General features: G+C 42.6%; 2 protein-coding genes across 4 annotated transcripts in view; one reads left to right on the top strand and one right to left on the bottom strand.

Annotated features, from left to right (window-relative positions):
* Nucleotides 1-149: 149 nt before the first annotated feature.
* On the top strand, nt 150-9012 carry NCBP2 (nuclear cap binding protein subunit 2; the record flags this gene model as incomplete). Of its 2 annotated transcripts, none has more annotated exons than XM_080696870.1 (4): nt 150-227; nt 4801-4840; nt 7957-8078; nt 8941-9012. In XM_080696870.1, 4 exons carry the CDS (start codon nt 150-152, stop codon nt 9010-9012), a joined length of 312 nt encoding a protein of 103 aa, XP_080552996.1. The 2 variants fall into 2 exon arrangements, with proteins under 2 accessions (XP_080552996.1, XP_080552995.1); XM_080696869.1 differs by having other exon boundaries at nt 4801-4982; nt 7940-8078.
* A 6476-nt stretch (nt 9013-15488) lies between these two features.
* SENP5 (SUMO specific peptidase 5) overlaps nt 15489-24272 on the bottom strand; it is a gene marked incomplete at both ends in the record, with an annotated part of 51503 nt that continues 42719 nt past the window's right edge. For both annotated transcript variants that reach the window (XM_080696297.1, XM_080696296.1), the window contains 3 exons: nt 15489-15599; nt 16421-16471; nt 17801-17884. In XM_080696297.1, the coding sequence (XP_080552423.1) occupies nt 15489-15599; nt 16421-16471; nt 17801-17884 (246 nt within the window). The remainder of the gene's footprint in view (nt 15600-16420; nt 16472-17800; nt 17885-24272) is intronic.

The following is a 24272-nucleotide window of genomic DNA, read 5'->3' as shown; positions in this document are numbered from 1 at the left end:
GCGCCGCGTGATGACGACACTGCCGCGCTCCCATTGGGCCCGACGACTCTCCACTTTCGGCCGCCGCCCGCTCGCGTTTCCGCTTCCGCCGCCGCCGCCGCCGCCTGCTTGTTCTCGAGTAGCCTCGTCCCTGCCTGTTTCTCTGCGGTATGTCGAGCGGCCTCCCGAAGGCGCTGCGCAGCGACTCCTACGTGGAGCTGAGCCAGTACCGGGACCAGCACTTCCGGGTGAGGAGGCCGGCGGAGGGGGGCGCCGGGGCCCGAACGCGGGACGGCTGCGCCCGTCTCATTGTGTCGTCCCCATTCTCTTGGTGTCCGACAGGCCGGGTGGGCCCGGGCCTGCTGGAGGATGGAGCCGGAGGTCGCCTGGGTTTCACTGAAACCGCTTTCTCCCGAAGACAGGGAATTCGAGACTCGCTTTCCCATCTCCTGCAGCCGCTGCCTGTACCTGGGCCAGTGCAGAGGTTCGAGCAGCAGAAACGGTGGCTCCTGTTTCCGTGCCCTGTGCCTCCGGAAGGGCACAGTGATGAGAGGAAAGAGTCGTCCTTTTCACTTGCAGGATATGTGGAGGCGCCTTACCCAGAAACCAGGAGTTTTTAAAAGAACTAACCAAGCCGGGCGTGGTGGCGCACGCTTGTAATCCCAGCATTCGGGAGACAGTAGGATCGCAGTTCGCGGACAGCCTCAGCTACTTAGGGAGGCCCTCCGCAACTTAGTGAGACCCTGTTTCAAAAAACTAGGTTGTTCGGGGTTTCACCAAATTGCTGAGGCTGGAACCCAGGGGCATTCTTACCTCTGAGCTACACCCCCAGCCCTATTTTTTATTCTTTATTTTGAAACAGGGTCTCAACACGATTGGCTTCCTGCCAATAATTTTAATGAATCAATAACAACAGTTATATAAAGTGAACCTATTGCCTGGCGCTGTGGTGCAGGCTTGTAATCCCAGCGTTTGGGAGGCTGAGACAGGAGGATCGCACAGGTTCGAAGCCAGCCTTAGCAACTTAGTGAGACCCTGTTTCCAAATAAATTACAAAATAGGGCTGTGGATATAGCCTCGATGTATAAAGCCCCTGGGTTCCCCCCACCCCGTACCACAAAAATAAATAAGCTGGACATTGTGGTGCATGCTTGTAATCCCAGCGCTTGGGAGGCTGAGACAGGAGAATCGCCCAGGTTCGAAGCTAGCCTCAGCTACTTAGGCTCTCAGCAACTTAGTGAGACCCTGTATCCAAATAAAGTATAAAATAGGTCTGGGAGTATGGCCTGAAGGTAGAAAAGCCCCTGGGTTCCACCCCCAGTGCCATAAAAATAAACAAATCTCTGCCCTGCAGTTACTTTATTCTGCCCAGAGGCAAACATTATAACCAGTTTCTTGTAGAAGAAACTGTATGTTCATGCCTCCTCCCCTCCTTTTTCAGTACTAGGGATTGAACCCAGGGGCACACTACCTCTGAGTTATACCCCCAGCCCTAGTTTTTATTTATTTTGAAACAGGGTCTCACTAAATAGTGGAGGGCCTCACTAAGTAGCTGAGGCTGGCCGAGAACCTACTATCCTCCTGTCTCAGCCATCCAAATCCTAGCATTATAGGCATGCACCATCACACCTGGCTCGTTCATGCTCTTTTGTGTGTGGTACTGGGGATTGAACCAAGGGGCATTCTGCCTCAAAGCTACATCCCCGGCCCCTTTTTATTCTTTATTTTAGAACAGGGTCTCATAAAGTTGCAGAGGGCCTCACAAGTTGCTGAGGCTGGCTGTGAACTTGCAATTCTCCTGTCTCAGCCTCCCAAGTTCTGAGATCACAAGTATGTGCCACCATGCCAGCTATTGTTCATGCTTTTTGAAACTATAACTTGGAGAACACCCTTCACACTGCTCTTTAAACCTCTTTGCAGTTTTCTTTCCTTCTTGGAGATGTTTCCTATCATTGCATATAGGTGTACGTTTTTCTGGGGGCTGCATAGTTATGTTTTTTTTTGGGGGGGGGGCATTGGGCATTGAACCCAGGGACACTTACTCTACCTCTGAGCTATACTCCCAGCTTTATTTAAGTTTTAATTTGAAACAGGGTCTTGCTAGGCTGATAAATCTGCTCCAATATGCAATCCTCCTGTCTCAGCCTCACAAGCACTAAGATTACAGGTGTGTGTCACCACGCCCAACTCCATTTTATTTTTTATATTGAAACAGGATCTTGCTTTGCTGCCAAGACTAGCCTCGAACCTGCAGTCCTCTTGTTGCAGCCTTTCAAGTACTGAGATTACAGGTGTGTGCCACTACACCTGGAGGCTGCATAGTTTTATATTTATAGCTGCACCGCAATTTAGTCAGTTTCCTTTTGATGTTTCTGTATATTTCTCTAACCTCACTAAATATGGTCATGTACTCTGGGCACTACGCTATGAAGCATTGAGAGACAAGTCATCCAGTCCTGTCTTCAGAGTAAAGGAAACTAGATCAGCATTACATATGGAGCAATGGTCCCTTGAAAAGTACTCTGTGAAGGCAGAGTATAGATCGTTTAAGCTATTCTCCAAGCTGAGATAACCTCCATGTGGTTAATGTCAAAGCCCGTACCAGGGTCAGGAGGGCCTGAGAATAGGTCAGTTGGCTGCCCTCTCATTTGTCCTCCCGAATGGGTAAAAGCATCTAAAATATCATGTTTAGCCCATGGTGAACCATCTTGTCTCCCAGGATTGTTGGTGTTTTTCTGAAGCCCTGTTATGCTATTCTGGCTTCACCCTGTCTTCAAATTAGGAAGAGAGATCCTGGGTGTGCTCAGAGCAGGGGGCCCAAAGAATGGCGCCTCTGTTTACAACACACCCAACAGGAATCTGGGGCTAGTGTGTCGAGAGGCACAACATTCACGGTCTCCCTATGAGCAAAAGCCCTACACATGTCCCCTCTTGGGTGACCATTAGGGCAGAAGGAGGGGAGATGGAGTGGACTGAAGAATGAGATTGATCAGATTGTGTTTTTATGTATGTGCGAATGTGCCACAATGAAACCTAGCACTCTGGGTAATTGAGATGCACCAATAAAAATTTAAAAAGCAGGGCATACTGGTACATAACTACAATTCCAGTACTTGAGAGGTTAAGATAAAAATATTGCATATTCAAGAACAGCCTCAGTAACTTAGCAAGACTTGTTTACAAAAATAGAAAGGAACTGGGTGTGGTGGCACATGCTTGTAAACTCCCAGTATTTGAGAGGCTGAGACCGGAGGATCTGGGTTTGCAATCAACCTCAGTTACTTAATGAGGCCCTCTGCAACGTAGTGAGACCTTGTTTCAAAGTAAAGAACAAAAAATAGGCCTGGGGGTATAGCTCAGAGGTAGACTACCCCTGGGTTCAATCCCCAGTACCACAAAAAATATAATAATAATAATAAAAAGGACTGGGGGTGAGCACCCCTGGGTTCAGTCTGTAGCACCAAAATAAATATGTATGTTTGTATGTATGTATGTGTGTGTGTGTATATATATATATATATATATATATATATATGCACACGTGTGTATGTATATGTAATGTTGAACTTTTTTGTGTGTGTGTGGTAGTGGGGATGGAACCCAGGGGTATTCTACCTCAGACATCCCAGTCCCTTTTTTTTTTTTTTTTTTTTTTTTGCAGGTCTGGGGATGGAACCCAGGGGCATTTGACCTCAGAGCTACACCCCCTGCCCTATTTTTTTATTCTTTATTTTCATACCAGGTCTCACTGAGGGCCTCACTAAGTAGCTGAGGCTGTCCGCGAACCGCGATCCTCCAGTCTCAGCCTCCTGAATGCTGGGATTACAAGCGTGCAGCACCACACCCAACTTAAATGGTGAACTTTTAAAAAATGACATCTCTTGTTTTTAACTTTTTTTTTTTTTTTTTGGTACTAGGGATGGAACCCAGGGGCTTTCTACCTCTGAATTATACTCCCAGACGTATTTTTTAATATTTTATTTGGAAACAGGGTCTCACCAAGTTGCTGAGGGCCTCACTAAGGTTTGGAATTTATTTTTGCAATACTGGGGATTGAACCCGGGGCATTCTGCCTCTCAGCTAAACCTCCAGGCCTGTTTATTTATTATTAATTTATTTATTTATTTATTTTTGTGGTGCTGGAGCTTGAACCCAGGGGCATTCTACCTCTCCGCTACACCTCCAGGCCTATTTTTTATTTATTTTTAATTAATTTATTTGTTTGTGGTACAGGGATTGAACCCAGGGGCATTCTATGAGCTTACATCCCCAGCCCAGCCCCATTTGTTGTTGTTGATTTTGAGACGGTCTAAGTTGCAGAGTGCCTCATTAAGTAGCTGAGGCTGTCTCAGCCCAAGTACTGGTATTACAAGCATGTGCCACCACATCCAGCCTATTTATTTTGAAGCAGGATCTCAGGATCTCACTAAATTGCAGAGGGCCTCACTAAGTAGCCGAGGCTGGCTAATAACCTGTGATGCTCCTATCTCAGCCTCTCAAGTACCGAGATTACAAATATAATCCCATCATACCTGGCTTAATGCCTGAAATTTAAACTAGAACCAGTAAGAGAACGATCCAGTGCTGAGAACAGGGAGTATGTTAGAGAAGGACATGCCACTTGTGTGCAGGGGGAGGTGTGCCTTCTCTCTCCAGTGTAATCTGGACTGCTCCCTTTTTTTTAGGAAGGGCTTTGTGGTGAATTGAGATGATGTGAGAATTTGATTTCTAAGTCAGAATTAATATTTTACGTATACTTAGTAATATTATTTAAGCAAAACAGTTAAGTTGTAATGTTTAACTTTGCCTCTGAAATTCTAGGGTGACAATGAAGAACAAGAAAAATTACTGAAGAAAAGCTGTACACTGTATGTTGGGAATCTTTCCTTTTATACAACTGAAGAACAAATTTATGAACTCTTCAGCAAAAGTGGTGATATAAAGAAGATCATTATGGGTTTGGATAAAATGAAAAAAACAGCCTGTGGATTCTGTTTTGTGGAGTATCCTTCCTGAATATCTAATGTAGCTATTGAACCAAGGCAAATCTGAGTGATTGTTTTTTTAAAACAAGGATATTAACTTCTTAATTTCCCTAAACTTGTCTCTGTCTCTTCTCCTTATGTGTCTATAGTTACACTGTGAAAGCCAGTAAGTTACATTCTTTTTTTTTTTTTTTTTTTTTTTTTGTAGTACTAGGAAATGAACCAAGGGGCCTTCTACCTCCAAGCTACACCCCCAACCCTATTTTTAATTCTTTATTTTATTTTGAAATGGTCTCCACAAGTACCCACTAAGTAGCTGAAGCTGGCCATGAACCTGTGATCCTCCTCTCTGCACCTCAAGCATGTGCTAGCTAGGTTATATTCTGCGTGGGTGTTTTTTTTGTTTTTGTTTTTGTTTTTTTTTTTAACTGGGATTGGCACCAGTGGCATTCTACCACAAAGCTATTCCCTGAGTACTTTATTTGTGGTACTGGAGATTGAACCCAGGTGCGTTCTACCTCTGAGCTACACCCCCAGCTCTATTTTTGATTATTTAGAACAAGGTCTCACTAAGTTGCAGAGGGCCTCACTAAGTAGCTGAGGCTGGCCAAAAACTTGGATCCTCCTGTCTCAGCCTCCCAAGTGCTGGGATTACAAGCATGAGCCACTAAGCCCGGCCTTGTTATCTTATTTTGTTTTCTTATTGAGCTGTGTCCCTAACCCTCAAAGACCATATATCCTTGGCAGATTGTTTTTCTTAAAAGCATCAACCATGATTGTGCTCGGCATGTAGCACACATCATAGTTCCAGTGCTTAGGAGACTTAGTAAGATTTCAGATTCAAGGTCAGCCTCAGTATTTTAATGATACCTTCAGCAACTGACATCCTGTTTCAAAAATAAAAGCCAGGCGTGGTGGTGCATGCTTGTAATCCTAATACTTGTTATTTTTTTTATTGTTTATTTTTGGTGGTATTGGGGGTGGAACCTAGGAGTTTTTTATTTTTTTTAAACCTCTGGGGCTATACTCCCAGACCTATTTTATACTTTATTTGGAAACAGGGTCTCACTAAATTGCTGAGAGCCTCACTAAGTAGCTGAGGCTGGCTTTGAAACTGTGTGATCCTCCTGTCTCAGCCTCTCAAGCACTGGGATTACAAGCGTGCGCCACCACACCGGGCTGTATGTAATCTTAGTACTTGGGAAGCGGAGACAGGAGAATCACAGGTTCAAGGATAACCTCAGCAGTTTAATGTCACAACCCAGTGAGACCCTGTTTCCAAATAAATAAAATCGGTCTGGGAATGTTGCTCAGAAGTAGACTGCCTCTAGGTTTAACCTATCTTGGCAATTTTTCCATGTCAGCACATACAGGTCTACCAGTTTTTAATATTGCTATAATGTATTTCATGTATAGATGTATATAGAATAATTTTATAAGTAAAAACCAAAACTGTATTTACTTGTGATCATGTACCATCTTTCTGAAAACTGTAAATATTGGACCTCCTGGATTTATCCTTTAGGTCTTTTTACTAATTTTTTTTTTTTTTCTTTCAGTAGTGGGGATTGAATCAAGGTAAACTCTTACCACTAAGCTATATCCCCAGCCTTCTTTGTTTTTTTTTTTTGTTGTTGTTGTTGTTTTGTTTTTTTGTTTTTTTGTTTCAGGTCTGGGGATGGAACCCAGGGGCATTCGACCTCCAAGCTACACCCCCTGCCCTATTTTTTTAATTCTTTATTTGGAAGCAGGGTCTTGCTAAGTTGCGGAAGGCCTCACTAAGTAACTGAGGCTGTCGGCGAATCGCAATCCTCCAGTCTCAACCTCCCAAATGCTGGGATTATAAGCGTGCACCACCATGCCTCGCTTTTCTGTGTATTTTTTGAGACAGGGTTTCACTAAATTGCTGAGGTTGGCCTGGAATTTTCAGTCCCCCTGCCTGAGCCATTATTTTGGTACTAAGGAGTGAACCCAGGGGTGCTTTACAACTGAGCTATATCCCCGCCCCTTTTTTAAAATTTTTTATTTTGAAACCCGTTAAGTTATTGCACATTGGCTTTAAACCTGAAATCTTCCTGTCTCGGCCTCCCAAGTACTAGGATTACAGGTGTATTTTATTTTTTTATTATAGTCTGAGAAATTTCAGACCTGAGCTAATGTGTCTTTTGAATACTTTTGAGCCCAACATTAATTTTGAATTAATGTTGGTTTTGGTTGTATTTATGGCTGTACATCTTCCCCAAATGTCTGAAGCTTGCTGGGTTCCCATTCATATATATATATGTATGTATATACACATACATACATACATATATTCTAACTATATACATACACAGACATATACAAACATAATTTTCTTTTTTGCCATTGAGGGTTGAATTCAGGGGCATTCTACCTCTGAGTACCCCTTATCCCTTTTTCTTTTTCTTTTTTTGTGGTATTGGAGATTGATCTCAGAGGTATTCTATCTCCAAGCTACACTCCCAGCCCTATTTTATCTTTATTTTGAAACGGGCTTGTAATACCATTACTTGTGAGGCTGAGACAGGATCATCACAGGTTCCAGGCTAGTCTCAGTGAGACCTATGGGGGTATAGCTTGAAAACAGAATGACCCTGGGTTTAATCCTTAGTACAGTAAATAAATAATACAGAACCAGGGGTATAGCTCATTATAGATTGCCTAGTATACCCCAGCCTTGGGTTTGATCTTCCACCACAGCAGGGAGGCAATGAGATCAAATAAACTTTAGCATCCAGAAAATCAGGACCAATATGGCCCTGGATAATTATATTTTCCTTCTCTTGGTGCTTCTGGACCAACTGACAGGCCTGTACAAGTTGAAATGTCTCTTTCACTTGGATTGGATTAGCTTTTGTGGTTTGTCTTAACTTTGGCTTCATGTAGATATCATTTCCTGTGCTTCCAAGAACATTTCGAGAAGTGTTGATGTTCCTTAACATTTTACACTTAAGATATTATTCAAGAGCAGATGCAGAAAATGCCATGCGGTACATAAATGGAACGCGTCTAGATGACCGGATCATTCGCACAGACTGGGATGCAGGCTTTAAGGAGGGCAGGCAGTATGGACGTGGGCGTTCAGGGGGCCAGGTATGCAGAGTCAGTCTCTGGGTTGAGCCTCTGTCTGTAATTCCAATTATGGCAGGTGTTTTATCAATTTGTACTTAGTCTTTTGTATCTTTTTGCCTCTAACCCTGCTGAAAACTGCCCACTGGTTTTGGTAAAATTTTTCTTAAACCTTAAAATAGTATATTCTGTTCATTTCTATAAGCAACTGTTATTGAACTTAGAGGGGCTAGGTATTTTCCACCTGCAAGGGTATCTAGAACAAAGCCAGGCAAAGTGGCACACACTTGTAATCTCAGCATTTGGGAGGCTGAGACCGGAGGATTGCAGTTCGCGGACAGCCTCAGCTACTTAGTGAGGACCTCTGCAACTCAGACCCTGTTTTAAAATAAAGAATAAAAAGTAGGGCTGGGGATGTAGCTAGGAGGTAGCATGCCCCTGGGTTCCATCCCTGGTAACACACACACACACACACACACACACACACACACACACACACACACACACATACACACACGTATAACAAAAGCAAAATACACTGAAATAAGTTTTACTTTAAAATGAGCCTCAGCCAAGTGTAGCGTGCACACTTGTAATCCCAACTTTTGGGAGGCTGAGACAGGATCACGTTTGGCAGCCAGCTTCAGCTATTTAGTGAGGCCCTTTGCAACTCAGTGAGACCCTATTTAAAAATAAAGAATAAAAAATAGGGCTGGGGGTGTAGCTGGGAGGTAGAATGCCCCGGGGTTCCATCTCCAGTAACACACACAAAAAAAGGAGCCTCGTATATAGGTCCTGTAAAGGTCTAGCTGTTTGAGTGGCTGCAGGAGGTGTGTTTGTTATACAATCTTATGTCTACTATACTTTGTGTTCTTTTCCAATTAAGGTTCGAGATGAGTATCGGCGGGACTATGATGCCGGGAGAGGCGGCTATGGAAAGCTGGTACAAAACCAGTGAAGTGCTGACAGCCTGTCAGTGCAGACCTCACTCCACCGCCTGCTGGATTTGTTGGAAAGCATCGCCAAGGTCTGATCCGTGTCTCTGCTGAGCTGGATGCCCCTTCAAGGTCTCGTCTGAAATTTTTATTAAAAGAACACAAAGAATGCCTTTAATTCTAGTCTTAGTATTTTGGCCACATGTCAGGTTATCAGAATGAGTTTCAGGTCAAAAATTATGTTCTTTGGAGCTGTGAACATAGCTCAGAAGCATAGTGCTTGCCTTAGCATCCGTGAAGCTCTCAGTTAGATCACAGCACCACAAAAACAAACGTTTCTTTGCAAAAGATTTGATCTGTAATGTTGATAAATCTGTCAGCCAAGAATACAGTTCTTTAAGGGAGATTGGAAAAATGTAAAAATTTGTTTTAACATGCTCATGTCTAAGGCTCATGGTCTACATTGGGGTCTGGAATTACTTTTAAAATGTTAAGTTTACATGAGATAAAGTTTGGTGGAGTTTTGTTACGTTGTATAGCTTTGCTCTAAATAAGGACAGGTGTGTGACAACTGAATTTGTTTTCTCTGTTGAGTTCTAATGTTTAAAGGTCAAGGGACCTTTCTAAATAGTTGGCACTAATACCTGAGGTGGCCCTGGGGATACTCCCTGCTTCTATTACATACCAGGAAACAAGGTGCGGGACTTGAAGAAGAGTATTTATAAACACATTTTTCTAAAAATGTACGTTTTACCTAAAACTTGGTTCAAGGGTTTGTAATATGGAGACCCCAGCAGTAGGAGATGGCATGAAGTATCAGGAGTGGAGTCAGGAGCTGCAACATCCCCTGACACAGTGAAGGCAGCTTTTAAGGGCCATCGGATTTATTCTTTCATTTCAGTGATCCTGGGAGTAGAATGGGTTCTTTAAAAATCTTGAAAATTGAGAGAATAGAGGTTTCCTGTAGGAAATGTCTGTTTCAGTCAATTCTCATATTGAAGTCTGCTTTATTTTTTCCCCATAATTGTGGTTACTTTAGCCTCCAAAGTGAGCTTATAGTCTCCACAGAGAGGAGAATCTAGAGAATTTATTTTACATTTGTGAGGCAAGAAGTGACTGCTGTCTAATATTGTGAGTATAATTTTAGCAACAAAGTAGCTTCTAGTAGTTTGTGAAAGTTGGGGCTGAATACCTGAAAGTGAATATGTTTCATGTTACTATAAGCATGGGGTTTCTCATTAAATTCCTATTTTATTTGAATTTTTAGAAGAGCTGTACCAGTTGTTAAGCCCTTAAGAATAAACCCTTTATTTTTTTCATTTTCTTTTTTTTTTTTTTTTTTAACATTTTGTGGCACTGGAGATTGAATTCAGAGGCATTCTACCTCTGAGCTATACCCTAGCCCTATTTTTATTTTTTGTTTTTTAAACAGGCTCTTGCTATGTTCTTGAGGCTGGCCTCAAATTTGCACTCCTCCTGTCTCAGCCTTCCAAGTACTGGGATTAGAAGTTGTGCATCACCATGCTCAGCTGGAAGAAACCTTTTAAATATTTGATTTAATCAGGATACACTGTTAATTTTTAAGATCTGCTTTTAAACTGTAGTTTAATGTATTTTATATATTCTTCTGTAGTAAACATAACTCAGATTTCTATAGGCCTTAAAACCAAAGACTGTGGTTCTTAATTGAATTGTGTCTTCTGTAACAGATTTCAATAAAGTTGGACCAACCTATTGTCTCCCTCTTCCCTCGTCTAAAAGGGTGTGTCCTGGAACCCCTTTGCTGTTGACTACCTATAAATGAATTCAGGCAGACTATATGAGTAATGTGCCAAATGTGCAGGTCCATTTTGATTTGACATTTGTGCCTAGTTACAGTTTTGTGTAAAAAATTCTAAAAATGCATCAAGCAACCACCAATGGAAAAATAGGTTAGTTTTCCAGATAACACATGCTCAGAATGATTGGAAGGGAAATTAACATTGAATTAAGAGGACCTGATGTGCCAGTAGAGACGCATGCTTATCGTCTAGTACTTGGGAGGCTGAGACAGGAGGAGTGCAGGTTTGAGGACAACTTCAGCAACTTAGTGAAACCCTGTTTAAAATAAAAACCTGTTTCTTGGGCTTGAAGATGCTAAATTTTAGTTTTCTGTTGTAGTCTATTTCTCAGAAATAGTGTCTTAATCAGGGAAAGTGAGAATGTAGGCATGTATTTAAGCTAAGATCAGGGATTATGAAGTGTCAGATCTAGCCAGACTGGAATCTGAAGAATGACTAGGTACCTCTGTATTATTAGCTAAAGTGTAAACTTGAGACTTGCTTTAGGGCTGTGCTACCCAGTATGGCAGCCACTTGTCACTTGTGGCTATGTAACAAAAATAAAATTAAGCATTCAATTTCTCAAGTCACACTGACCACATTTATAAAGTGCCAAATTCAAGCTGGGCGTGGTGGCGCTCGCTTGTAATCCCAGCATTCAGCAGGCTGAGACAGGAGGATCGCGGTTCTTGGACAGCCTCAGCTACTTAGGCCCTCCACAACTTAGTGAGACCCTGTTTCAAAATAAAGAATAAAAAATAGGGCAGGGGGGTGTAGCTCGGAGGTAGAGTGCCTGTGGGTTCCATCCCCAGACCCGCCAAAAAAAAAAGAAAAATTAAAAAGTACCAAATTCCTAAGTGGCTGTAAGGTTGAATTAAAATACAGAACATTCTCACCACTCCTAAAGACTATTGGACAGTGGTGCTCTAAGGGTAGACACTGGTCACTTTTTTTTTTTTTTTTTAATATACTGGTGATTGAACCCAGAGGTTATTTCTGAGCTGTACCCCAGCCCCTTTTATTTTGAAGCAGGATCTTGCTAAGTTGCTAAGGCAACTTAAAATCCTCCTGTCTCAGCTTTCCTCCAAGTACTGGGATAACAGACCTGTGCCACCGTGCTTGGCTTGATCACTGTTCTTCGGTGAGCTTTGTCATGGCTAGGAAAACACTACTAAGCACTACATGGAATTCAACACAAGAGAACACAAGTTTATAAAGGCATTTAGTTTATTTTTCAAAAAAATACTTTGCTAGAAGGGTTGAGTACTGTAACTTTACATGATCATAGTCTTTAAATAATTTTTTTCTGACCAACAAGTACCATTTAAGTGAACAGCTTGTCTAGATCTGTTTTAACGCCCCAATATTTTAGCACTTCTCTGATATTCCCTAGGTCTTGATTATCTTAACAGGCCAGGAGGCAATATCTAGCACATAACAAAGTATGTGCACTCTGCTTCTCAAGTAACTGGTGTAATCCTAATTCATACTCGTAATTCATTGTTTCTTGAAACCCCTCCCAGCTATGCCTATAACCCAGAGAAGCAGTGAACCACAACCAGAGCAAATGAGCAACTCAGGCGAGGCAGTAAGTGCTGGTCGTGTCCAAGTTAGGTCTGTTATTTTTTGTTCCAACTCTAAATTCAAGGTGACCGTGTTACTCATAGTCCATGGTAAGAGGAAAGTACAATTCAAAGCCAAAAATGTGATGGAAGTACTGGCAACAATTGATTCCTTTCCTGAAAGAGGCTAAATGAAAGTATGACTCGAGAGAAATAAAAGATGAATTAGATTATGTTCATTGCTACAGATATAACAAAAGGACAGACCACTGGAAAGAAGCAACTGTAGCCTGGTAAGTTTGCTCAGAGAGGACGGGAAAGCTTGCTGAAGGCTTGTCATAAATAGCTTTTAATCTATGCACAGCCTGCACTCAGCCTCAAAGGCATAAAAAAGTCTGCCTACCATGTGGGCACCCAGACAGTTGAGTGCCAAGCTAGTGACAGTAAAGCAATGTCCCTGGTTTTCATCAAAGGCCCAGAGTATATTTCAAAAATGACTTTGTTGCAAGGAAGCAATTACTGTAATGTAAACATTAGGACAAGACTTTTTAATCTAGGACTTGAGCTAAATAGGGGTTTATACCTAATCACAAGGAAAGAGGAAAAAGCAACTATGTGCGCTGAAACCATGTTTTATGAATAACAATATTTTTAAAATATACTCAAAATATTCAACATGTAGGCTAACATGCTGGGCAGTGCACCTCAAGGTGCCCTCGGATGCTGGAGTCAGAGTAATGTAGACAGTTCCCAGTGTCGCTATGCTCACCCCTGCATGCCTCCACGCTGACACCAAGACCATTTCTCAGATGGAGAAGTGGCAACTTGAACTCTGGGCGTTAAGATTCTTAGAGGGTTGGGAGTGTGGTTCAGTGGCAGAATGCTTACCTAGCACACCCATGACCCTAGTTTCGATCTCCAGCACAGGAAATAAGAAAAAGAAAGAAAGAAAGAGAGAGAGAGAGAGAGAGAGAGAGAGAGAGAGAGAGAGAGAGAGAGAGAGAAAGAAAGAAAGAAAGAAAGAAAAAAGGATTCTTGCAGGAGCGCAGTTCTCTCTTCTACATGGTGGGCCTGTCACTGGGGAAGTGAAGTCTTTCCTTATTTCTCAGCACTAGACATTTTGAATCTGCCTAGATACTGGTTATATTAGTATAAATACTTCCCCCAAAGAGACAAATGTCTCACAAATTCTGAAGTTTCGTGTGTATAGTTATGTCTGGGAACCTTACGAAGACATCTTTAATTCTCATCTTTCTTACTGGTGACAACCTCACCTGTAGCAATGTAAGTGTCTGTTACTCCTTTTTTTTTTTTTTTTTTGGGTGCTGGGGATTAAACTCAGGGGCATCCTACCTCTGAGCCACACCCCCAGTCCTATTTCATTTTTTATTTTGAAACAAGATCTCACTTAAGTTGCGGAGTGCCTCACTAAGTAGCCAAGGCTGGCCATGAACCTGTGTCCTCCAGTCTTGGCCTCCCAACTGCTGGAATTACAAGTGTGTGCCACCATCCCCAGCCTACTCCCAGCTTTTTTAATGACTTGCCCTATAGTAGAAATATCAACCTGATTGTAAGCTAAGAAATTTGAGTCTGGAGAAATCAGAAAAGAAAAGTGCTGGGGCTGCTTCCCACTCTCCTGCACATACACAGGGTCTGACTCAACTCTCAACTGCTGGCAGCCATCGGTGTCTTGGCCATATGTTAGGGCCAAGTTAAGCGTTTTAGCTTTCCCAACGCCCCCACAGCTAGCCAGCCAAAAATTCAAGTATCTTCTGCCATTTACTTTGTAATTTTCAGTACAAACCTTTTAGTTTCTTACACATTTTCTTCTTCCAATTCAGAAAAGATATTTGTGTAGGTTTACGTATCTTTCCTTATCTCCTTTCAAATATGCCACAAAAGGCCAGATTAAAGATGTAAGATCCATTACTTTCACTCTAATGCTGCTAAATATAAGGACAAAGCCATGTTACAGCCTGTCCCCCAAAATGAAGCTCAACAACGGGGACACGCAGCTCCCGCGCTGGAGTCAGGACGGAGCGCAGGAGCGATGGAGCCTGCACGAGGCCGGTATCACAGCCCACTGGAGCAGACACTCCTAACATGCTGGCTGCTCTCCCACAGAGCCATGTTGCAGGCATTAGCTTCCCTACCCCACCTGCAAGAGTCCTGAAGTTAGTCATTTTGAATGTTTATATTTCAGATGTCCTTGAAATAGAAATGTATTTGGTCAATTTTAACTTCTTTCAGATGTTAGACAACACAAGGGAAGTAACTTGCGGGTTACTTCTAGAAAGGCTTACTTCTCATTTGCCTGAGCACTACTTTGACAGACGCCAAGTTTTTCACAGGTTAAAACTGTGAACTAGGGAGTTCAATGTCCCAGCAAAAGCCTTTATGAGATTTAGGCCATGTATAATTCCTGTGACCAATATTGAAATCTCATTTGTTATGATAACTGACCCCAAAGGTCACTGCCCTATTCTCATATCTTAACCAACTCTTCCCAAAGCAGACTCCTTGCTTGCAAAACACACCCATCAGTTTAGAGCCACTTCATCTCAACCCTAAAAAGAAATACATCTCACGCTTGAAGACTCCCTTGGAGAGGGAAGTCAGTGAAAGGTGTTGCTGGTAAAAGTAAAACAGGACTGGCTCCGTCAGCACCATTCCTAGCTACCCTTATGCCCCATGGAATATCAACTACTCCGAGTTATGCTGTATCAAAAACATCTTGCATTTTTAGGTTCTGGGATTAAAATTTAAACCTGTGTTCAGTTCACGTCTAACTAAGTTTCAAAAGCTGCACCAAATCTACTAGGCTTTTTTTTTAATACTCTTCACTGCATGCTCTGTCTATATGCATGCGTTTGGATAATAAATATTAAATATGGGAGGGACGCGCGGAATCCATAAAATTAAAAATGAAACCAAAATGAACATTTAAAAAGTACATGGTAGCTGGAGAAATGAATAAGGGCAAAAAATAAATTTGAGGTAACAATAGTGGCCCAACACCACTGATCTGAAGTATCTGTAAAAATTCAAACAAGTGTTTGGAGATTCAAGTAACAAACCATCTGCTCCAACTTGGTCAGACTTGCGGAGCCCTGTGGTTCAGTCCAGGAGTCTGCACTCACACAGCTCCTTGTAGATCCTCTTCCGCACACGGGGCATGTCTTCTTGAGAAAACTGGAAAGGCTGCTCTAAGGCGAGGCACTTGCAGTACTGCAAAGGTCACAGAAACAACTTAAGTGAAACGTGGTGCTGTACAGGAGCCTAGTGCCAGATGCTGACTAGACAGTCTAACTTGTGAGAACACTTTGTTTCACAACATTTACCTCCAAATTACAGTCAGCTTTCCAGACAAGTGTATGGCTAGTGTTCCCCTCTCCCTCCTACACCCCAACACTGAAAAGCAGCAACCAATGAAGAGGCTCTAACCCCCCCCCCCTCCGCAAGTGCAACCTCTGAAGATGTGGTCAGACCTCAACATGGCCTTTAAGTGGAAACTTTACTTTGTTTACAAACCCCATTCATGAGGGGTATAAACAGACCTATCTTCCAAGATCTTTGTAAATCTCTACATTCACAGGTTATGTAAGTTCCTTCATAAATGTATTTATAACTGAATTTTTTCCCATTGCCGTTTTAGACAATGAAAGGTCCTTGAGCATGAGATGGCAGTTTCTAAATGTGGCCCTTATTTAGTATCCAAACTTTCTATATTAAAGACTTGTAGATTTCTTGCCAATGGCATTTTTTTAAAAAGTTAATTCTACAAATGTCAGTGATCTATGATATGGAAAAATTCAAGTCAGCCTCCAGTAAGGCTTACAAGCAACCTCTACCAGACATGGACAATACTCATTGTCCACTCCTGAGCTTGGGATGGGTTCTTCCTGATATTAACATCTGAAAATGCAGAAACTGCTGCATCTCAGCACTGTGTTACCTGTGCCTAGTACCACATACACACAGGACTGCCATTCTCTCTAAACAAACCGAATTCGTATCTTGTAAATTCTGAAAAAACAGTATTTCTTTACCTGGAGCACAAAGACTCCACAGTCACTGTCATTTTTTTGTTGTGGAATACACTGAGGGGAAAAACAAAACGGTCATTAAAATAACATCAAGTACTCCTCTCCAGATAAGAAAAAATATTTTATGACAAATGAGCAAATGACTGGAGACTATCTCTTTCCAGGACAGCTGGCATTTACCTCTGACAGCTTTTCATTTTTGTGGTACTAGGAATTGAGCTCAAGGGCATTTTACTTCTGAGCTACTTCTTTGTTTTGAATCAGGATCTAAGTTATCACTCAGTGGCCTCAAACCTGTGATCCTCTTGCCTCAGCCTAGTACTGGGATTCTAGGCATGCGTCACCATGCCCAGCCCCTCTGGTATCTTAAGGGTCCACTTCACAGAGGTATCTGGCCATGTAAAAGAGCTATTCAGTAGCCCTTATAAAACTACATTTTGCCTAAATATTAGAAATGGGAAATAACCTTTTTTTAAGAGTATCCATCTGGGTAATCAGTTTGACTATCAATTTACTGACACTGGACTATCAATGAAGCTGTGGGTCAGAGAACATCTACCTGGACTCTGAGCACTGTGATGGTGACAACTCCATCCCATTTTCTGAAAGATGCTTGAAAGTAAATATAAGTTTCCAAGAGAACTGGTTCCTGTTCTCCGCCCAAAGTGGGAGAAGATCCTGTCTAAATTTCAACACCTAGATGTTCTAATTGGGTAAATACAGAAAATTTACAGGTTCAGTTCTGGTTTAAACTACTATACTAGGTTATTGAAAATATAAAACTTCAGATTAATTTTAAACTTTAATATTTGGTTAAGTTCAAGAATGAACTAATAAAGCTGGGTATGGTGGCACACGCTTGCAATCCCAGTATTTGGGAGGCTGAGACAGGAGGATTACGGTTCGTGGCCAGCCTCAGCTACTTAGGCCCTCTGCAACTCAGTGAGACTGTTTCAAAATAAAGAATAAAAAATAGGGCTGGGGATATAGCTCAGAGGTAAAATGCACATGGGTTCAATCCCTAGTACCACCAAAAAAAAAAAGAAAAGAATAAAAAATAGGGCTGGTATTATAGAAGTAGAATCTTCCTGGGCTCAATTCCCGGTACTGCACAAAAAAAAAAAAGTAGTTTTGGCAGAACAATGACATCATTTGCAACTGCCCCAATGATGAAAAACTAAAGTTAACTGCTCCCAGCAAGCACCAGGCGAGGTGATGAGCAGCCAGATGATGAAGTGCTCAACAGGCTTGTGCTGAGCCGCCTGCTGGAGCCGCCCAGGCGCTCCTTGGTCTGTCACCAGTGTACCAGTGCTGACAGGCGCCCACCCTTGGCTCAGTCCCTCCCCTGGATATGCCCATGTTTCGTTTGTATCCCATACTTACCTTCGTAACAGCAGTCTGCCAACCCTGAAGAAATTCAGGTCTATTTTTTTCTCTGGCTTCAGTCAGCAAATACTTTCTTATATTCTGGTTAAAAAGAAACCATAACACAGATGCTGTGTTCCATGAGCTGATGAAAATGCAACCTGCCCACAGCAGACAAAAGCAAAAGACTGTGGCCCTGTGTAAGCAGGCAGAGTGTGTGATAACAAGTCTAGAGCTGGGGCTGTGTTTCAGAGCCTTCATTGCATATTGTGAAAGATGCAGACTCCTACACTCAAGGTATGCCCTTAACTGTGGACACTGGTATCTGTTTAATTACAGTGCTTCATGAGATGGTTAGCCTTTTCCAGCGGTAAGTCAATTACTACATTTGAAACTTACTGGCAAGACAAAAAGAAAGTCTTAATCACTGCCAGTGCTCTACAGAGGAAGGAACCCATACCTGAAATAATTTATAACTAAAACTGAATGAAAAGCATTCCAACCACAGACTCCTTATTTTTGCGGATGGCAAGAAATATATCATTCAGTTTCTATAAAAGTATCTCAAACCATTCTTTTTTTGTTGTTGTTGGTGGTGGGTCTGGAGATGGAACCCAGAGGCATTTGACCTCCAAGCTATACTCCCTGCACAATTTTTTATTCTTTATTTTGAAACAGGGTCTCACTGAGTTGCAGAGGGCCTCACTAAATAGTAGCTGAGGCTATCCGCGAACTGCGATCCTCCGGTCTCAGCCTCCTAAATGCTGGGATTACAAGCATGCGCCACCACTACGCCTGGCTTCTCAAGCCATTCTGAGTACACTTAACTTCACTGTTGCAATCTCTCATAATGAAACCTGCTGGGATTTCAAATGTCCCTTAGGCCCTGAACCTCTCTCAATATATTTCTCTCTACATCAAGGGTAATGTCAGAGGCCATTTTAATTAAATAACACCCCCTGAAAGTAAAGTAAAAGTAGCTACCTCTTTTTGAAGAAAAACCATTTGGTAAAAGCAAATACTTAATATTTAACAAAGTATAACTGCATGTTGCTCCTCTTCCTCCAAACAAGTAACTTCAAGTCCTCAGAATAAGCAATATATGTACATTGACAAAGGCAAAAAAGATGTGTCTTAAAAATGATCGACTACATCAGTTTTTACTGAGGATCTATAATGTGTCAAGTGCCAGAAATACAGTAGTTAATAAAGCTGTTGAAGTCTTGCTCTCTTAGATTCTACAATTTGGTAATTTTGTGTGTGTACGTGGTAATGGGGATGGAACCCAGGGGCATTCTACTTCCGATATACCCCCTGCCCTATTTTTTGCTGAGTTGCAAAGGACCCCACTAAGTAGCTGAGGCTGTGCTCGAACCGCGATCCTCCTGTATTTTGTCATTATTTAAAATAGTTTTCATCAACTCTGAAAATATAAGCCCCCAATTGTCTTTCAGAGTCACTTCTATGACCCCCACATTCTCTCTCTCTCTCTCTCTTTTTTTTTTTTTTGTAGTACTGGGGATAGAAGCCATTCTACCTCTGAGTGACACCTCTAGCCCTATTTTTTATTTAATTTGAAATAGGGTCTGAGTTACAAAGGGCCTAAGTAGCTGAGGCTATCCTTGAACAGGGACCCTCCTATCTCAGGCTCCCAAATGCTGGGATTACAAGCATGCACCACCACCACACCTGGCTTCTCACATTCTCTTAAAACAACTGCCTAGCCCCACCTGACCAGATGACTCTGCTTGCCTTTGAATGACTTAAAGTTATCACACCAAACAAGTCTGCTCTTAGGGTCTTTTTTGCAAATGTTGGGCAAGTTATCAGCCAGTTGTAATTCTAGTGCAGAGGTATGAAATCTGCATAGGGACTTAGGAAAAATTCAGAAAATGAATATTTTTAATGACTGTAAAACCAAGCACCCAATAATAAGAGGTCAACTGCTTATTTCAGCAGCAAAATTCTGTTTAACATCACTTACTCCATGGAAGAAAATGCCTATCTATTCCTTCTCTGATTCCCCAGCCTCAGTGCCTGGCCCAAAGCAGAAGTCTGGAAAGAATTTTGTAGATGAAATGATTTTCTCAACATCCCTGCCCAAGAGAGAGAGGAGAGAGAGAGAGGAGAGAGGAGAGAGAAGAGAGGAGGGGGGAGAGAGGGAGAGAGAGAGAAGAGTGAGAGAGAGAGAGAGAGAGAGAGAATGAGAATGAATGCACATAAATATATGTATTTTCCCCCAATAAATGTATTACACTGTATCATTCTGCTGCGTCTGAATTGTGTGTGTGTGTGTGGGGGGGGTACTGGGGATGGAACCCTTCTACCTCCGGGCTAAATTCCCAAACCAATTTTGTATATTTTATTTGGAAACGGTCTCTTAAGCCAGCAAGGCTGGCTTTGAACCTATGCGATCGTCCTGTCTCCACCTCCCAAGCGTGGGGATTACAAGCATGCGCCACCACGTCCGGCTTTTTCTATTTGAAACAGGGTCTCACTGAGTTGCAAAGGGCCTCACTATGTAGCTGAGGCTGTCCGCAAACTGCGATCCTCTGGTCTCCATCTCCTGAATGCTGGGATTACAAGCGTGTGCCACCATGCCTGGCTTGCACTTGGCTTTTATTTATTTTTATTTTTATTTTTATTTGTGGGTCTGGGGTTGGAACCCAGGGGCATTCTACTTTCGAGCTACACCCCCTGCCCTATTTTTTATTCTTTATTTTGAAACTGGATCTCACTAAGTTACGAAGGGCCTCACTAAGTAGCTAAGGCTGTCTGCAAACGTGATCCTCTCGTCTCAGCCTCCCAAATGCTGAAATTACAAGCTTACGCCACCACACCCAGCTGTACCTGACTTTTAACAACTCAATTATGAGTCCAGGCATGGTGGCATACTCTTGTAATCCCAGCATTTGGGAGGCTGAGAATGGAGGATCACAGTTTGCCGACAGCCCCAGCTACTTAATGAGGTCCTTTGCAAATCAGTGAGACCCGGTTTCAAAATAAAGAATAAAAAATGGGGCTAGGGTTGTAGCTCAGAGGTAGACTACCCCTGGGTTCCATCTCCAGTACCAGGGGAAAAAAAAACCTCAATTACGGAGGCCAGGAGTGGTGGTACACACTTGAAATCTCAGTATTCAGGAGGCGGAGACCAGAGGATTGAGGTTTGTGGACAGCCTCAGCTACTTAGTGAGGCCCTTCACAACTGAGTGAGATCCTGTTTCAAAAAATAAAAAGACTAGCTGGGCATGGTGGCGCACGCTTGTAATCCCAGCATTCGGGAGGCTGAGACCTGGAGGATCACGGTTTGCGGACAGCCTCAGCTACTTAGTGAGGCCCTCTGCAACTCAGTGAGACCCGGTCTCAAAATAAATAATAGGGCAGGGGGTGTAGCTCGGAGGTCAAATGCCCCTGGGTTCCATCCCCAGACCCTCAAAATAAATAAATAAATAAATAAAAATAAAAAGACTAAGCCGGGTATGGTGGCGCACGCTTGTAATCCCCACACTTGGGAGGCTGAGACAGGAGAATCGTGCAGGTTCAAAGCCAGCCTCAGCTGGCTTAAGAGACCCTGTTTCTAAATAAAACATAAAATAGGTCTGGGAGTGTAGCCCAGAGGTAAAGCCCCTGGGTTCCACCCCCAGTACCACAAAAACAAACAAACAAACAAACAAATAATAAGACTAGCCGGGCGTGGTGGCGCACGCTTGTACTCCCCGTGCTTGGGAGGCTGAGACAGGAGGATCACACAGGTTTGAAGCCAGCCTCAGATACTTAGTGAGGCTCTCAGCAACTTAGTGAGACCCTGTTTCTAAATAAAATATAAAATAGGTCTGGGAGTACAGCCTAGAGGTAGAAAGCCTCTGGGTTCCACCCCCAGTGCCACCAATAAATAAATTAATTAATTAATTAATTAAATAGACAAAAAAATAGAGCTGGTGGTATAGCTCGAAGGTAGAATCTCCCTGGGGTTCCATCATCCCCAGTATCACACACACATAAAAAAAAATCTCAATTATGTTTTGAAAATCTTTCCTGGTCAGAATCTAGAAAATTACTATATTCTTTTTATTAAAGGAGATTGAACCCAGAGCCTTTGGTATGCTGTCCTTAAGTGCTCAACCACTGAGCTGAATCCCCAGTCCTTTTATTTTGAGACAGGGTCTTGCTAAGTTGCCAGGGCTGGCCTTGATCTTAAAGAGTCTCCAGCCTGAGCCAGGCATGTTGGCACAGGCTTGTAATCCCAGCATTCTGGAGGCTGAAATCAGAGGATCATGGTTCGCAGACAGCCTCAGCTACTTAAGTGAGGCCCTCCACAACTTAGTGAGACCCTGTTTCAAAATAAAAAATAAAAAATAGGGCAGGGGCTGTAGCTCGGAGGTTGAATACCCCTGGGTTCCATCTCCAGACCCGCAAAAAAAAAAAAAGTCTCCAGCCTAAACCCACTGAGGAATTGAGATTATAGCATGCACCACTACACCCAGCAAGAGCTACTATATTAGCTGGGTGTGGTGGTGTACACCTGTAATCCCAATACTTGGGAAGCTGAGACACGAGGATCAAAGGTTCAAAGCCAGCCTCCACAAATTAGCAAGGTCCTGTCTCAAAATAAAAATAAAAAGGGCTGAGTATTTTGCTCAGTGATTGAGTACTTGCATAGCATTCCACTTAGTGAGACTGTTTCAAAATAAACAATAGGGGTGGGAGCCGGGCATGGTGGCACATGCTTGTAATCCCAGCATTCAGGAGGCTGAGACAGGAGGATCGTGGTTTGCAGACAGCCTCAGCTACTTAGTGAGGCCCTTCGCAACTTAGTGAGACCCTGTTTCAAAATAAAGAATAAAAGCTGGGCGTGGTGGCGCATGCTTGTAATCCCAGCATTCGGGAGGCTGAGACAGGAGGATCACAGTTCGCAGACAGCCTCAGCTACTTAGTGAGGCCCTCCGCAACTTAGTGAGACCCTGTTTCAAAATAAAGAATAAAAGCTGGGCGTGGTGGCGCATGCTTGTAATCTCAGCATTTGGGAGCCTGAGACAGGAGGATCATGGTTCAAAGACAGCCTCAGCTACTTAGTGAGACCCTTTGCAACTCAGACCCTGTTTCAAAATTTAAAAATTTTTTTAAAAAGGACTGGAGGTGTAGCTTGGAGGTAGAATTCCTCTGTGTTCTATCCCTAGAACCACAAAATAAAGAATAAAAAACAGGGCAGGGGGTATCTCGGAGGTTGAATGCCCCTGGTTCCATCCCCAAACCCCCCCACACACACACAAAAAAAGTGAGAGTCCGTTTCAAAAAAAATAAAGGACTGGAGATGTAGGTTAAGAGATAGTAGAAAGCCCCTAGATTCACAATGAAGGAGAAAGAAAGAAGGAGAAAGGAGAAGGAAGAGGAGAAAAAGATAAGGAGGAAGGGGAGGAGGAGAGGGAAGAGGAAAGAGAGGAGAGAACCATGGTATCTTTTCTTCTTTACATATGGAACCCAGGGCTTCTTACATAACAAGCAAGTGCTCTACCTTATATCCCCAGCTCCTTGATGTAGATTTAGTTTGCATTTCTCTTAATTCTGCTGAGGCTAGATATCTACTTTTTTTGGCAGTACTTGGGATTGAACCCTAGGACATTCTACCTTTGAACTATACCCCAGTATTATTTTTTTTGTTTGTTTTGAAACAGGTCTCATTAAGCCACTGAGAGTCTAGCTACGCTGCTGAGGCTATCATTTGAACCTTCAATCCTCCTTCTCAGTCTCCCAAGTACTGGGATTACAGATGTATGCCACCACACCTGCGGTTTAATGGTTATTTACATCCATACATCTATCTACCTTCCTTTTTCTTTTTTCTTTTTTTTTTTTTTGTGTGTATGTGTCTGTCTCTCTCTCTCTCACTGAAACTGAACCCATTAGCACTCTACCACTGAGCTAGATCACCAGGCTCTTTTTATTTTTATTATTAATATTACTTTATATTTTTATTTTTGTGGTACTGGGGATGGAGCCCAGGGGCATTATCCCTCCAAGCTACACCCCCAGCCCTATTTTTTATTCTTTATTTTGAAACAGTCTCATTGAGTTGCAAAGGGCCTCACTAAGTAGCTGAGGCTGTCAGCGAACCACATCCTCCTGTCTCAGCTTCCCAAAAGCTGGGATTACAAATGTGCGCCACCACAGCCAGCTCCTGTTTTTTATTCTTTATCTTGAAACAGGGTCTCACTGTGTTACAATGGGCCTAAGTAGCTGAGGCTGTCTGCAAACCGTGATCCTCCTGTCTCAGCCTGCTGAATGCTGGGATTACAAGCATGCGCCACCATGCCCGGCTCCTTTTTATTTTTTAATTTGAAAAGGGCTTGTTAAAGTTACCTCAGCTGGCCTTGAACCTGCAATCGTCCTGTAACAGCCTCCCAAGTATTGGGATAAGGAAACTGTGCCCAGCTACATTTTTCTTAAAAAAATTTAATATCCTTTGTCTATTTTTCATATTGTATTCATTTTT

The sequence above is a fragment of the Muscardinus avellanarius genome (assembly GCF_963383645.1).
Source record: "Muscardinus avellanarius genome assembly, chromosome: 5".
Classification (NCBI taxonomy): domain Eukaryota; kingdom Metazoa; phylum Chordata; class Mammalia; order Rodentia; family Gliridae; genus Muscardinus; species Muscardinus avellanarius.
This window is presented reverse-complemented; position numbering and strand designations above follow the sequence as displayed.